The 15,902-nt window shown below is 36.8% G+C and overlaps 1 protein-coding gene across 1 annotated transcript; it reads left to right on the top strand.

The window, feature by feature from the left end:
* Nucleotides 1-7,194: 7,194 nt before the first annotated feature.
* Nucleotides 7,195-9,374, top strand: LOC133296622 (receptor-like protein EIX1). Its single transcript, XM_061495643.1, has 4 exons — nucleotides 7,195-7,568; nucleotides 7,664-8,366; nucleotides 8,586-8,776; nucleotides 8,999-9,374. Exons 1-4 carry the CDS (start codon nucleotides 7,195-7,197, stop codon nucleotides 9,372-9,374), a joined length of 1,644 nt encoding a protein of 547 aa, XP_061351627.1.
* Nucleotides 9,375-15,902: the final 6,528 nt, after the last annotated feature.

Here is a 15,902-nt window from a genome sequence, read left to right as displayed (position 1 = left end):
CAACCTTAGTTATTTGCTCACTCTCACAATATACACTCAGCACTATGGGACCAACATAACTCTTCAGTCAACTCTCTTTTTTTATCTCACAGAACGAATTTCCATTGGTTTTAAGAAGACAACACTAACACATGGACATTAACAAAAATTAAGACTCCTACGTAGTATCTAAGAATTCAAGCTCACTACAACAAGTTGAAAACTACTCAGAAATTTAAAACTAAACATATCAGCAGTTCCACACACTAAACTAACCTAAGCTACAACTGCCACAAGTACACTAACTAACTAATCAACTAAACTCTTTTTTCTGTGTTTCATCCAGCATCCAATAAAGAAATGAAAGTCTTCTCTTTAATCACATGTCTGCTCCAGTAGTGCTTTACCCAATGAGTCTTGCATGGAAACAGTTTGATTCTTATCTTGAAATTCAGAACAATTTGTCATGTATCCAACCAATTGATTATTTTCTTTTGAATCAAATCTTTTAAGAGTGGGTTGGCTGGTTTAGACTCTATATGATTGAAGCTGCCTTCTCCCAAATTGGTATTTTTACTATTTAAAAACACATGATCATTAACCAGATGATCCAAAACAAAAATAGCAGAACAATCATTAGAATCTTCATCACTGAAATTCATGACTTTCAAGAAATTAAAAGTCATATTTTTCTCATTAACTCCCATGGTTATTTCTCTAATTTTAAAATCAATTATAGCATTCTCCATAGCTAAGAGTGGCCTATCTAATAGAATAGGCACATCCTTGTCAACTTCAAAATCAACTATTATGAAATCTGCTGAAAAAATAAACTTATAAATTTTCACTAATTTGCTCTCTACTTTTACATCATGGTATGCAAGTGACCTATTTGGAAATGCACATGGAATTTTAAAAGAACGTGGATTTTCCAGCTTGGGTGGAAAATTGTTGGAGAGATAGTGCTCTTGTTGCTGCTCTTAGAGTCTGAGGAAAAGGGATCTATCTTGCCTTTGATATAGGTTGATGAGCCTCGATGTTTTGCATTAGCTTATCTGATTCATTTGATTTCAATGCTGCCCTTACGGGTTCAGCAGTAGTTTCCTCCTCATTGTCCTTCTCTTGAGGTGTAGAATGGTTGATTGATGGTTCAGCTGAATGGGTATTATGCACTTGCTTCCCTTCCTTCTCCATTAACTTCCTCAAGGTAGATGGTCTTATGACATGCTCTGGTTGTTCCACCTTTCTGTCATTCCTCAATTGGAGGGTCTTATTAGCTTCCATTCCTTCCTCTCTTGGTATCTGAGTGTCACTTAGTAATGTCCCCAAAGGTTTACTACTAAGGGTAGAGGCAATCTTCCCCACTTGTGTCTCAAGGCTCTTCAAGATAGCTCCATGACTATGAAGCATAGCTTCATGGTTTTGTAGCATTCGATTCATCCACTGCTCATTTGGAGGTTGAGTTTCTGCAATGCTTAGTTCTTATTGTTCAGCAAAAAGAGGTTTCACAAAACAAGGTGAGAAAGGTTCATTCGGTTCAAATGACTGCTGTCATCCTTGATAAGGCTGCTGGTATTGGTAATTTTGGCCTTGACTTTGGGCAAAATTACATCCCTGGTTCTGCGATCCTTGCTGATCAAATTGGTTGTGGTCGTTATAATTGTAGTTGAAGCCTCCCACATACAGGACATATGTTGGGTTGCTTGGGCATTCTACAAAATGGATGAGCACCATAGCAAAGTGAGCATTTAGGTGTTGTAACAACTATTGGAGCAGGTGTTGGTTGCTTGGATTCTACCATAACCTTAGCCAAATCCTTCATTGTGTTATTCAAAGCTGCGAGTTGAGCTGCCAATGCCATTGTGATTCCGAGTGTTTAACAACCAAACTTTTTTGTTTTTTAGATTTGACAGAATGATAAGTGTATCAATGCTGTTTCACAGTCAAGAATTATTAATCTGCAAAATCTACAAAGAAAATTTAAGTTCAACAGAAATTAAAAATGAAAATGAAAGAAAACAAATTCAAGAACTAAAAGACATAGAATTAAAAAAAACTAAATCAAGCACTGTTCCCCGGCAACGGTGCCATTTTGTTGGGTAGTAAAATTCGAAGATTAGAATTGTTCTCTAGAAACGGTTGTTTTAGTTTCTTTTTAATTTCTATTCTTATTTCTTAAATTGTAAGTGACCAATCTTTTAAACTATAAACTAAAGTTTTTATCAAATTTGTATTCAACAAAAATGACAGAAATATCTAATCAACAAATGCAGCAATTATAAGGTACTGGAATTCTTGAATCATGGATTTTTTCGAAGAATTTTGCATCTCTGCATTTTTTCACTTTTGAGGCACTTTAATAACAAAATTTGAACTACTATGGCAATTTTAGATGAAACTTCTCAGTTCCAGATTTATTCCTTATAAGGGTCCTTTCCCAAAGTCTTTTGAATCTTCAAGAATTACATCAAATACCTCCTTGGGTTATCCCTAACCTCAAGGGTTTAATTAGCAAAAGAACATAACCTGATTTCTCAATCACAATTATGCTAAAAATATTCCAAGATCTATTCCCATGGTTTTCTTGAACTTTAAATCGAAAACTTGCTAATCAAATGAGATTAAAGAAAACATCACAGTGTTCATAAAAGTAAAGAATCATCTTGAATTCTAGAAAAGAAAAATTAGCAAGCCATATTAACAGTAAAAGGAATAAAGAAACTCAATGCAACAAAGAACATTGTACTTTCTTACCAAGCTGAAATGTAAAAGTCAAGAATTACAAACCAGATTTCTTCAAAGTGAAATTGAAAAGGGAATGAAACTAATCATACAAAGCTTGAACGTAGAACTCAACTCAGTCTTGAATCCCTTCAAGAGAAGAACCATGCATGTGCGTACAGAGCCAACAAAGCTAAAACCAAAATTCAAGAAGTAAAAAATGAACTTCTGGAAATTGAGAAACTAAAACTGAAAATCTGAAAAGTCATAAGTCTAATTCCTCTACTTAACTAAAAATAACCACAGATCCAAAGATTCATTGATGTCCATCCATGCTTGTCCTTATCCAACGGTTCAGATTTGTTCTCACTTCCAAAGAGTTGGCCGACATATCACTTTTACTTCAAGAAAAATGATGATTTAAGTGAGTAAGTCATCCCTTTAGCACATTTTCTCATTTTTTACCTTGTTAGGCTGAATTGGTGTTATTTGGCCCAATATCCTGCACTTGTAACCATTCTTCAGCCCAAATGTTATAAAAATAAAGTCATTAAAATAAGCATAATTTGTAGCTAACAATACACGACTATTGGCAACACAGTGCTGAATACAATCAATCTAATACTTCATCACTATCTTGACAACAATATCAATGATGAATCCAATTTGTTTGAAATTCATTCAAGCTGTATTTATGATATGTTTGGTGTTGCAGGTGAACCTTGTTTGTGCAAAAGAGGTTCGGTGCATACAGAGGGAGACAGAAGCAGTCCTTTAGTTCAAGGCTTGGCTTGTGGATGAGTATGGCACGATGTCATCATGGACGAGTGTAGATTGTTGCCAATGGAAAGGAATTCGCTATAGCAACCTCATTGGCCATATATATAATATCTCTCACCATGAAATTTAATTAATGCATGTAATTAGGCAATTAATATTGTATTAGTGGGTTGAATTAGGTAAAATGTCTAATTAAGTGAATTGGGGTCACTTTTGAGGTAAAAATTGCACTCAGTGAAAATTATGGGTTAAAAATGGGTGTAGGCAAAAGTACCCAAAATATAAAAGTAAAAGTGAAAATATTCCTAGAAAAATCTTTCAGACCTTTGGGTAAAGTTTGAAAGAGAACGGAGTTGAATAGATAGATGAGCTCATACCCGGTTAAAGTCACTTAACCTATGTTAAGTGACAAAACTAACGAAAACACATTCATTTCATTCTTCTTCTTCGCGGAATCTGGGAGGGGAGAAGGGAAGCCATAGCTAATGAGCTCTAAAACTTAACTCCTCCATTTCTTGCTTAAATCCTTCCATTCCAAAGCCTAAACCACTTCAAATTTTCCCCTCATCCTTAATCCTAGCTTAGTTTTGGGTAGGAGCCATTGTGGAGTGAGAAATTCTTGGTGGGAGGGGCAAAAATTTGGAGATAGTGTAGCTAGAGGTGAAGTCTTGATTTCTTGAGCTTGGTGCCTCTTCCTTACACCCTTGGGGTTGTATTTGTGGAAAGAACTCCAACTCTTGTTGTCATTTTGGAAGATATGTGCATTAGGGTTTTGTTTTAAGAAAATGCTTGAATAATGGAGTATGCTTGAGTTAAATTGGTGCTAAATCCTTTTGTAAAAGTTGTTAGGAATGATAAATAAATGGTAGAAAAGGACTTAGATTGTCATTTGGTTGTTGTTCAATATATTGGAAAACTCATGCTTGGGCTTGTGAGTTTTCTAGCATTTTGAGAATTTTGGGAATTGGATGGTTGATTGTGTCCCTTGTGATGATAGGATTGAGCCTTGTGGACCAACATTGAAAGACCAACCATTGGAGGAAGCCATGGAGCTTGACTAGCTCATTGGAATATGTAAGTTCATGCCTTAGTTGTGGTGTGAATTTGATTGTTTGATTGATGAATATTGAGATATTCTTGGATGCAATAGATTGATTGCATTACACCTTGTGTAGGTGTTTGTTTGTAAGGTTGTTGGTATTGTTGTAAAGCTTGGTCAATTTCTCATTGGTGGTGAACAAAGGCTGGACTTGAAGCAAATTGAGGTAAGCCTTCGGACCTTGGAAATTGATCCCTTAATTGTTCCACCAAGCCCTGAATGGGTAGTGGTTATTAATAGTGTTGTATACGCAATAAGGTAGTTTAATGCTTTGTTTTACGTATATGTATGCATTTTGTGTGGCATATGATGGTGTTTCCCTATGTTTTGTATGTTGCATGACGATGCGTAATTCATACTTGGTAGTTTAGCTGGCCAGTAGGACTATTTTGCATCTGAGTATCCTTAGGACAGCATGAGAGCTCGAGGGATGTCTCCTGGAGATGTTTTACACACTGCATTGATGTGTATTTACTGCATTATTTACGGTTATTGCTATTATACTATGAGTGAACTATGGGGTGGAGAAATGCTCCAAGGACCCCTGATTTATTGAGATGTATTCGTACATCTCATCCCGTATTGTGGGGACCCCCTTTCGAGTACAGATGTTGTAGGAGCCTCTGGTGGCAAGTGGCCATACTTGGATTAGATTGATGCATGAGGATATTACATTATTTTGGTTATGCATGTCATTTTGTAGTTCCTATGTATAGGATTTATATTTGAAAGCCATTGATATGTGTACATCATGTTTTATTTTGGTGGACTTAGCCTATGCTTATCTCCTTTGGTGTCTCTTTTGTTGATGGGAGCCAAGGATTTGATCATAGTGTTTTGTATCTAAGTCCCATGATTATGTATTAAAGAAATTTGGATATTGTAATGTTGTATTTATTGTATATATGATGGAAGGGCATGGATGCCTTTTTGATAAATGTGTGTCTTAAAATTGTAAGGATGATGTCTTGTAGTAGTTATGTAATGCCAATTAGGTGAAAGAAGACCTTTAGTTTGGGAATTAATGTAAAAATAAAGATGTCATGTCTTGTTCTCCATTTTTCATTTGCTATATGATAGATTTTGACCCTTGTGTCTAAACAGAAATTATAGATCTTTTTCTTAGCTTTCCAACAAGACCAAGATTGCGTCAAACGGATAAGTATAACTAAAGTTATGGATAAAATACCAAAATATAGTGAAATCTCCAGAACCGTGACGTTTTTGGCGCCACCAAATAGTAGGTTGGCCCTATCAGCGCCAACTTGGTGCTGTCGGTGCCATAAGACGCAAAAAAATCAATAAGTTGGCGCTATCACGCGGGTTTGGCGCTGCCAGCGCAGAATCCCTGTGAAATTCAGCATTTTTTCTTCAAAAATTCATAACTTGAGCTACGGTGCTTCGATTTGAGCGCGGTTTGAACCCATGCGTAGCTAACGAAGAAATCTATAACATATTGGAAGATGAGGACCATAAAAGTGGTATAAGAATTTATTAAATAAATAAAAAGTATAGATTTTTAATGTTAAATAATAATAAAAATGAGTTTTTAAGCCTTGTTGATCTAAGGGGACTACTTGGCACACTATAGTGGTAACGTATGGTTTAAATGAAATTACATTAGGTGTTCCACACATAGTTTAAGTTACGATTACAGCTATGAGAATTGTTTTAATTACGGATTTGATTTTAAAATAAACGTTTATAAATAAAAAGGAAAAAGTTTATCCGTACTTTAACTCAATTATTGTGATTGTAACTGCGCCTAATGTCATACGTGATGTTAACAAACCGGTTCTAGAACGAAGTATTCCAATATACTAATACTCGACCTTCACGGTCAAGGAGTTTTCATCCGTGGTACGATCCACAAGTCAATAATAGAGTTGAAGCAATTGAAGTATTTGAGGCTCAGTTGGAATTCTTTTGGAAGTATCCAGATCCCATTTTTCTTTGGTTCTCTGTCTAACTTTAGATACCTTGATCTGTCATATTGTTATTTTGGGCGAGAAATTCCCAGACAATTTGGGTCCCTTCCTCATTTGGAATACTTAAACCTTGGCTGGAATTACTTGGAGGGTTCAATCCCTTATCAACTCGGAAATCTGTCCAAGTTGCATACCTTAATCTCAGAGGCAATTTCTTCGAAGGAAATATACCATTTGAGCTTGGAAACCTTTCAAACTTGCAAAAGCTTTATCTTAACCCATCTTCAGTACTTGAGTTGGATATCTGATCTTAACAGTTCTCATTACCGGATGCAAATGATTGGTAAGTTACCAAAACTAAGAGAATTAAGTTTATTTTATTGTAGCCTTTCTGATGATTTTATCCTTTCACGGAGCCCTTCCAAATTCAATTCTTCTGCTTCCTTTTCCGTCTTTGATCTCTCCTCAAACACTTTCACGTCGTCTGTGATACTCCATTGGGTGTCTAACATCAGTTCCAACGTTGTTGAGCTTGACCTTAGTGATAACCTCTTGGAGGCTCCCCCATCAAAATATTTTGGCATAGTGATGAATTCTCTTTAGAGACTTTACCTCTCCTTTAATAAACTCAAAGGTGGGGTTATGAAATCCTTCATGAATATATGCACCTTACGACGTTCTTTAGACATGTCTAAAAACAATCTGAATGAAGACCTTCCCTGGAATCTTCATGATATTTCTAGTGGCTGTGTTAGATACTCACTACAAGAGTTGGATCTGAGCTATAATGAAATCACTAGTTCAATACCTGACCTTTCAATATTTTTATCTTTGAAAACATTGGATCTTTCTGAAAATCAATTAAGAAAGATACATGAAGGTTGCATATTGTCATCTCAGTTGGAGTCTTTGTTTATCAAATCAAACTCTTTAGAAGGTGGAATTCCAAAATCATTTGGGAACGCATTTGCTTTGCGCTCATTGGACTTGTCCAATAACAATTTGAGTGGAGAGCTTCCAGTGATAATCCATCACTCGTCCGGATGTGCTAGATACTCTCCGCAAGTATAGATCTACACATGAATCAAATCAACGGCACATTGCCTGACCTCTCAGTATTCCCATCTTTAAAAGAGTTATAGTTCAATGAAAATAGGCTAAATGGAAAGATTCCTGAAGATATTCGATTTCCATCTCAACTGGAGGAACTATATATGTATTCAAACTCTTTGGAAGGTGTGATAAGTGACTCCCATTTTGCTAATATGTCTAAGTTAGAGTGGTTGGACTTATCTGACGACTCATTGACTGTGGCTTTTAGAAAAAACTGGATTCCATCTTTTCAATTACAGGACATAGGATTGAGATCTTGCAAGCTAGGTCCAGCATTTCCCAAATGGTTGCAGACACAAAATGACTTCAAAGTTCTTGACATTTCTAATTGTGGAATATCAGATATTGTTCCAAAGTGGTTTTGGGCTAAATTTGCACTATCGGAGTTGTCGAACATCAATATTTCATACAACAAGCTCAAAGGTACAATTCCAAATTTGCCAGTAAAGAAAACTCCTTTTTCCTTTACTCTTGCATCAAATCAATTTGATGGTTCTATTCCACCATTTCTACGAGATTCTCTGTCTCTTGATTTGTCTAAGAATAAATTTCCAGATTCTCTTTGGTTTTTATGTGCTAATGGTACAGTTGAAACATTAGCCCAATTAGACCTTTCAAATAATTACTTTTCTGGACAAATTCCGGACTGTTGGAGCCATTTCAAGTCATTAGCTTATTTAGATTTGAGTCACAACAATTTTTCAGAAAAGATTCCTACTTCAATGGGATTGCTTCCTGAACTTCAAGTATTTCTTTTGAGAAAGAATAGCTTAACTGAGGGGATCCCTTTCTCTTTGAAGAGTTGCACAAAGTTAGTAATGCTATATGCATCAGAAAATAGATTATCAAGACCTACCCCTTCTTGGATTGGGAGCGAATTACAACAGTTGCAAATTTTAAGCTAGGGAAGGAATCACTTTTTTGGAGGTATACCATTTCAAATTTGTCATCTAAAAAACATTCAGCTCTTAGATCTCTCATTGAACAACCTATCTGGACGAATTCCCAAATGCTTCACAAATTTTACTTCAATAGCTCAAAAGACTTCCTCAAGAGATTATCCAGGTCATATGTATCTTTCCAACCCTGGTGGTAGACTAAGTGATGATTCATTTGGTTTGAATGCATTCTTGATGTGGAAAGGTGTGGAGCAAATGTTCAAGAATAATGGGCTATTTCTTTGAAATTGCCTTGACCTCTCAAGCAATCACTTTTCAGAAGAAATCCCAACAGAAATAGAAAATTTATTTGAATTGGTTTCATTGAATTTATCGATAAATAATTTGACAGGGAAAATTCCTTCAAATATTGGAAGGCTAACATCACTTGAATTTCTTGATTTGTCAAGAAACTAGATTTTTGGTTCAATTCCTTCCAGTCTTGCTCAAATTGATCGGCTTGCAATGTTAGATTTTTCACATAACCATCTATCTGGAAAAATTCCTACTGGCACACAATTACAGAGCTTTAATGTCTCGAGTTATGAAGATAATCTTGATCTTTGTGGAAAGCTACTTGAAAATTTGTGTACTGAAGCGAAGCCACAAAACCAACCAATTGTCAAATCTCATGAGGATGAATATATGCTTTTTACTCATGGATTTTACGTGAGTATGGCATTTGGATTTTTTATAGGCTTTTGGGGAATTTTTGGCTCAATTCTGGTAAACCGCTCTTTGCGACATGCTTATTTCAGGATATTGAACAATTTGACTCATAGTATTTACATCATGATAGCGGTGAAAGTTAAGTAGTACAAGAAGTGGCTCAAAGGCTAGCAGGTAATAATATTTTAGGCCTAAACCCCGGTTTTTGTACATACAATAAACAACATATATACTACCATCAAGTGTTTGTTTGTTTGTTTTTAAGATAAAAACATATAACTTCAAATGAAGCTTGCCATGTTACATAAGCTGAACTTACATGATGTTACTGTAATTCCGTGGTCTTGAATAAGTTGTTTATAATATACTAATTTGTAATAAATATTTAATACATGATAGAATAATATTAATTGTGATTGTATGATTTATATTTTTCATCTCTTTTCAAAAGCACTATAAAACTGATTTTTTTTTTTTGTAATGAATGATAAGACTCAAGTTATTTTCAATTGAAAGCTTAGGGTTAAACTTCGTGGGTTTTTTGTTACGTTGATGATTTCCAGTTGTTTGTAGGAGGTTTTTTGGTACTTGATAATTTTCAGTTGACTGTTGATGCTGTTTTACATAGTCTTATCCTTGGATTTTATAGTTTTAGTTTCAAAAAATTACGGTCGTTAATTATGATAAAACTGATTTTTTTTTTTTGTAATGAATGATAAGACTCAAGTTATTTTCAATTGAAAGCTTAGGGTTAAACTTCGTGGGTTTTTTGTTACGTTGATGATTTCCAGTTGTTTGTAGGAGGTTTTTTGGTACTTGATAATTTTCAGTTGACTGTTGATGCTGTTTTACATAGTCTTATCCTTGGATTTTATAGTTTTAGTTTCAAAAAATTACGGTCGTTAATTATGAATGATGTTATAATTGCAAAAAATCTTATTTATTTATCTCGAATATATTTCTTAAAGTTAGTACTTGTTGTGAGAAATATTAATTTTAAAATTGAATGGTTGAATTTCTTTCATGACATATTAGATGAATGAAATATGAGATATGTTGTGCAAGCATAATTATCTATATATATATATATATATATATATATATATATATATATATATATATATATATATGGGGCAGGATATTCTTACACCAGTGTAAGAATTAGAAGTCTTACACCAAATCTAAATCATTGATTTACTTGAATCTAACGGTTCAAATATCTAATAAATTAGAACCATTAGATAGAAATATGATCAACGATCAAGATTAAGAGTGTAACTTACACTGGTGTAAAATGATCCTGACCCTATATATATATATATATATATATATATATATATATATATATATATATGGGCTTAACATTTCTGCAGCTGCTGTAGATAGTGTTATCTACAGCTGACACAAAAAAGTGGGCCCCACGACTTTTAAAAAAAAAAAAAACTCAGGATCCGGTGTGTGTGTGTGTGTGTTGCTTGCTGTAGGTACAGCCGCTGCAGAAATCATTTTGCCTATATATATATATATATATATATATATATATATATGTATGTATGTATGTATGTATGTATGTATGTATGTATGTATGTGTGTGTGTGTGTGTGCGCAGTTATGATGTACCGACATTTCAAAAATTCTATCGTATCGTTTTCGATATTTTTCGACACTCTGTTACTCTAACACGTGTTGCAAAGACTCAAAAAAAAGGTTTGAAGGTTGCATTGCGTTGCGTTTTTAGTTCCAACTATTAGATTCTTTTGAATTACGATTACCATTTTATTGAGTTTAATATAAATATTTGAGATATCTTATATTTTTTTTGCAAAATTGATAAGTATTGTAATTTTAGCTTTATTTTTTTGTTAAATCATTTAATATTAAATATAATATACAGTACATAAATTAAAATATTATTTAATATCAAAATATGTCCTAACATGTCAAAATCTGGATTTTTTAGAATTAACGCAATATGCTAATTAATTTAAGATCAGATTAATTTGCATGTCAAAAAGGTTGGGGTCACCTATTGTTTATGTACATAATACTTTATTGTTCCAATGAGCCTTGGACAGCCTTGGAAAATTTAGACAGAAACTTTTCATGACACTAAATAAAATAAAATAAAAAATGCATGATGCTTGATACTTGGTAGTCTTTGAAAAAACTTTATAATGATGGCCATTATTTCTATGTTGATTGTTTTCTTATAAGCTTGTGAATATTATTTATTATGAACTTGATATTTTATTTTTATTATTTCTTTTATTAATTTTCAATCCCTTGATGACCCATTCCTCTTGTCACCAATATTTAAGCTTATGAATATTTGGGCAAGGAATGTTTTCTACAAGGAATAAGATTGAAGTCAGGTGATACGAACATCAGTCATGCAGTAACAGAGACCAACCATGATGTACAGGGAGAAAGAGAAGTGCATAGACGAAGGGGAAAGAGAAGGAGAGACCGACCAAGTTGGATGAAAGATTATCTGTAGGATGAGTTGCAACAGTTGTAACCGATAGATATTACCTTAATGGGTTGGTTTGGCATGTTGGGCCAAACGGTAGGATTAGGCCCAAATTCAATAAAGAGTCCTGGAGGGAGTATTGGACCTGACAGTGGGAATAGCCCATCTTTACATTTCTGGTATTGTCTTTATATTTTGTGTGAGAGGATCAGAATAGGCATGAACGTTGAATAGCGTAATTGCCTTCATTCCCTTCTTCACCTCTTTTTCTGGAGTTGCCGGCAACCTCAAATTGTCGTAGAAATTGTATTTGCTTCTTCTTATTTCAGTGTTTAATACAGAATTGATTCAGTCCCTATTATTTGGTGCTTTCGTTGAGAGGCAACTTTCGCACAATCAACCATGGCGGAGGGAACTCGCAGCTTGACAAAGATGGATGAATGCATGAATCGTTTATCACGGCATGAAGAGCAGTTTAATTCGTTGGGCAACTTGCTCAAAGAGATGAATCTGAAGTTAACCTTAATGGAAGGGAAACTTGACGCAAGACAGAAAGGGAAAATTGAAGGATCTGCATCTCACGGGGTCGAGAATTTCTTGGGAGTCAATCCATTCAAATCGGTGAAGCTCACTGTACCCCGATTTACAGGGGGAACCCGGAGCCTTAGATTCACAAGATACATCAGTTCTATGGGTTCCAACAGCTCAGTGACCAAGAGAAGTTTACGCTTACTTCATTTCACATGGACAGCACCGCAGAAGAATGGTATCACTGGATGGATAGAAATGGTAGACTACAAACCTGGGAGGGATTTCTGGTGGCACTTCGCGCCAGATTTGGGCCATCGAAGTATCGAGATCTACGGGGAGAGTTGTCATGCTTGACCCAAACAACGACAGTAGTTGAATATCAAACCCAATTTGAGCACTTAGCCAATCAGGTTATGGGCATAGATGATGTCACATTACAAAGCAATTTTGAGTCGGGTTTGAAACCGGAGATCCGCAAGGAAGTGAGGATGCACCTTCCTGAGACATTGGAACAGGAAATAGACCTGGCAAAATTGATAGAAGACAAGGTCAGTGAAAAATCAAAAAATTATTACACTAAGCACAGCCCAGCTTTTGGCCATAATAATTTTGTTGGGTTGCTACCCACACCTACGAAGGCACTGGTGGCTAATTCAGGAGCTGATAAGACAGCCTTACCAATCAGAAAAATCACACCTGTTGTAATGCAAGAACGAAGGGATAAAGGTTTATGTTACTATTGTGATGAGAAGTTTCATAGAAATCATGTCTGTAAAGGAAAGATGTTCCTGATGTTGGTACAATATGAGAATGATGATGAATTTAATGAAGAGGTACCCCAATTAAGTCCAGTGAGTAACGATGATACAGTGGTGGTGGAGGAAGCCTTGATTTCAGGCATCAGCTATCATGCTCTGGCTGGGCAGCCTTCTACAAGTACTCTTCGAGTGAAAGGCAAGATCACCCATACGGTTGTCCAGATTTTAGTAGATGGTGGATCTACTCATAACTTCATACAGGATCGACTAGTGAAGTTCTTGGGATTGGCCATCCAACCTGCACCCAAATTTCAAGTGTTAGTTGGCAATGGTGCTACAATGGATTGCATAAGAGTGTGTCCTAAGGTGCCCATCGAAGTGCAGGGTTACCATTTCTACCCTGATTTATATGTATTGCCAATTCAAGGGGCTGAGGTCGTGCTCGGTGCTCAATGGTTGTCCGAATGGGGTGATGTGACCATTATCTACAGGGAGCTATCTATGAAGTTCAAGATGGGAGAAGAGTTAGTGGTGATACAAGGAGAACCCAGCATTACAGTAGATGCAATTCAGCTGAATCAATTGAAGAGGCTCACTGCTTCAGATTCCATTGCATATTGCTATCAGCTGTAAGCTGTAAAATATGAAGTTACAACTCCTTTAGAAAGGATTGACAGCTTGGACCCTCTAGTACATGATCTTTTGCAGGAGTTCCATGAGGTGTTTGCTATTCCTGTTGGATTACCCCCGCAGCGGGAAGAAGATCATCGGATTCATCTACATCCAGGAAGTAAGGCAGTGAATGTGAGGCCATATAAGTATCCTCATTTTCAGAAAAACAAAATTGAGAAGATGGTTAAAGAGATGCTCACCAATGGTCTAATCCGTCCCAGTTTGAGCCCTTTTTCATCTCCTACACTGCTTGTTAAAAAAAAAGATGGCACCTGGAGGTTCTGTATTGACTATAGAGCCTTAAACCAAGTTACTGTTCCCAACAGGTTCCCCATACCCACAGTGGACGAAATGCTGGATGAGTTATCAGGGGCTACTGTTTACTCCAAGCTGGACCTAAGATCCGGTTACCACCAGATCCGAATGGCTACTCAGGACGTTTATAAAACTACTTTTTGCACTCATGAAGGGCACTACGAGTTTGTGGTTATGCCTTTCGGCCTCACCAACGCACCCGCCACCTTCCAAGGGATAATGAATTCTGTGCTCAAGGAATTTCTCCGGCGATTCGTGATTGTGTTTTTTGATGACATATTGGTTTATAGTCGAACCGTGGAGGAACACTTGGTACATTTGAGGTCTATGCTGCAATGTCTAAGGAAGAACCAACTGTATGCCAAAATGACTAAATGCGCATTTGCTCAAAGAAAGGTAGGATACTTAGGCCATGTGGTGAGTGCTAGTGGAGTACAACCTGATGAAGGTAAAATCCAGGCAATCCTGGAATGGAAGACACCTAAGACTCTCAAACAGTTGCGAGGGTTCTTAGGGCTAGCAGGCTACTACCGCAAGTTTGTCAAGGGGTTCTCTCAGATTGCCTCACCCCTCACGAGTCTCCTACAAAAAGATGCTTTCAAGTGGAATGAGGATGCTACTCGAGCAATGGTTCAGCTGCAGGAAGCTCTGTCCAGGCCACCTGTGTTGGCTCTACCCAATTTCACAGAACCTTTTGTTCTAACTACTGATGCATCTAGGACGGGTGTTGGAGCAGTTCTCAGCCAGCATGATCAGCCAATCGCATATTTCAGTAGGAAGATGTCCCCAAAAATGCAGCAGTCCTCCACATATGTCCGTGAGCTATTTGCTATCACCGAAAGTGTAGCTAAATTTCGACAGTATCTACTGGGCAATCGGTTCACCATCTGAACTGACCAACGCAGCATCCGAGAGTTGATGGCGCAAGTAGTTCAGACACCGGAGCAGCAACGATTCTTGGTCAAATCATTGGGCTTTGATTACACTATAGAGTATTACCCAGGGGCAGTTAACAAAGTGGCAGATGCTCTGTCACGGGTTCATGAAGGAGAGAAGGAAGATCCACAGATGGTATCTGTTGTTATGTCTTTTACTAGCCTGATCAATCCTTTACTTGGCCTGATAAGAGATGAAGTGAAGAGTAAATCAGAGTTAAAAAAATTAACAGTAAGAATTCAGGAAAAGCAGGAAGGGACTGAACATTACTTGTTGCGCGAAGGTTTAATATACTTCAAGGGGCGACTAGTGCTAGCTTGTGACTCTGACATACGAACCACGGTTCTCCATGATTTTCATTCTACGGTTATCGGTGGACATGGAGGTGTACGGAAAACGCTGCACAGGATTTCCACTCATTTCCATTGGACCAACATGAAAGTGGATGTGCAAGAGTTTGTTCGCACTTGCCCAGTATGCCAAGTAACCAAATATCAGCCACTGTCCCCAGCTGGATTGTTACAACCTTTGCCCACCCCGCAAGCCATTTGGGAGGAGTTGTCTATGGACTTTATCGTCGGCCTTCCTAACTCCGATGGGAAAACAGCTATTATGGTAGTGGTTGACCACCTATCAAAGTTTGCTCATTTCTCAGCTCTGGTAGGAAATTTTACCGCTACTAAGGTGGCATCGGTCTTCATTTCTGACATATGCAGGCACCATGGCCTTCCAAAAACTATTGTCTCTGACCGTGATAGAATTTTCCTTAGCAAATTCAGGACGGAGCTTTCACGACTCAGTGGCACGCGTCTCCATTTCAGTACCGCGAACTATCCAGAGAGCGTTGGTCAAACGGAGGTTACCAACAGGGGGTTGGAGCAGTATCTCCGTTGCTACACCATGGAAAATCCCAAGATTTGGGGACAGTTCTTACCGTGGGCGGAATTCTCTTATAATTCCTCCTTCCATTCTTCTATTGGCTCGACTCCGTTT

Source organism: Gastrolobium bilobum, unplaced genomic scaffold, assembly GCF_033153095.1.
Source record: "Gastrolobium bilobum isolate Gb01-03AN ecotype WA unplaced genomic scaffold, APGP_CSIRO_Gbil_v1 utg159955, whole genome shotgun sequence".
Taxonomy (NCBI): Eukaryota; Viridiplantae; Streptophyta; class Magnoliopsida; order Fabales; family Fabaceae; genus Gastrolobium; species Gastrolobium bilobum.
This window is presented reverse-complemented; position numbering and strand designations above follow the sequence as displayed.

What these genes read in the sequence shown, in the direction of transcription:
- LOC133296622 (XM_061495643.1), top strand. Translation starts at nt 7,195, where the DNA reads ATGTCTAAAAACAATCTGAATGAAGACCTTCCCTGGAATCTTCATGAT. An exon ending in GGATGTGCTAGATACTCTCC is followed by an intron (nt 7,569 to 7,663) that starts GCAAGTATAGAT and finishes CAATGAAAATAG; the next exon opens with GCTAAATGGAAAGATTCCTG. An exon ending in TGGAAAGGTGTGGAGCAAAT is followed by an intron (nt 8,777 to 8,998) that starts GTTCAAGAATAA and finishes AATTCCTTCCAG; the next exon opens with TCTTGCTCAAATTGATCGGC.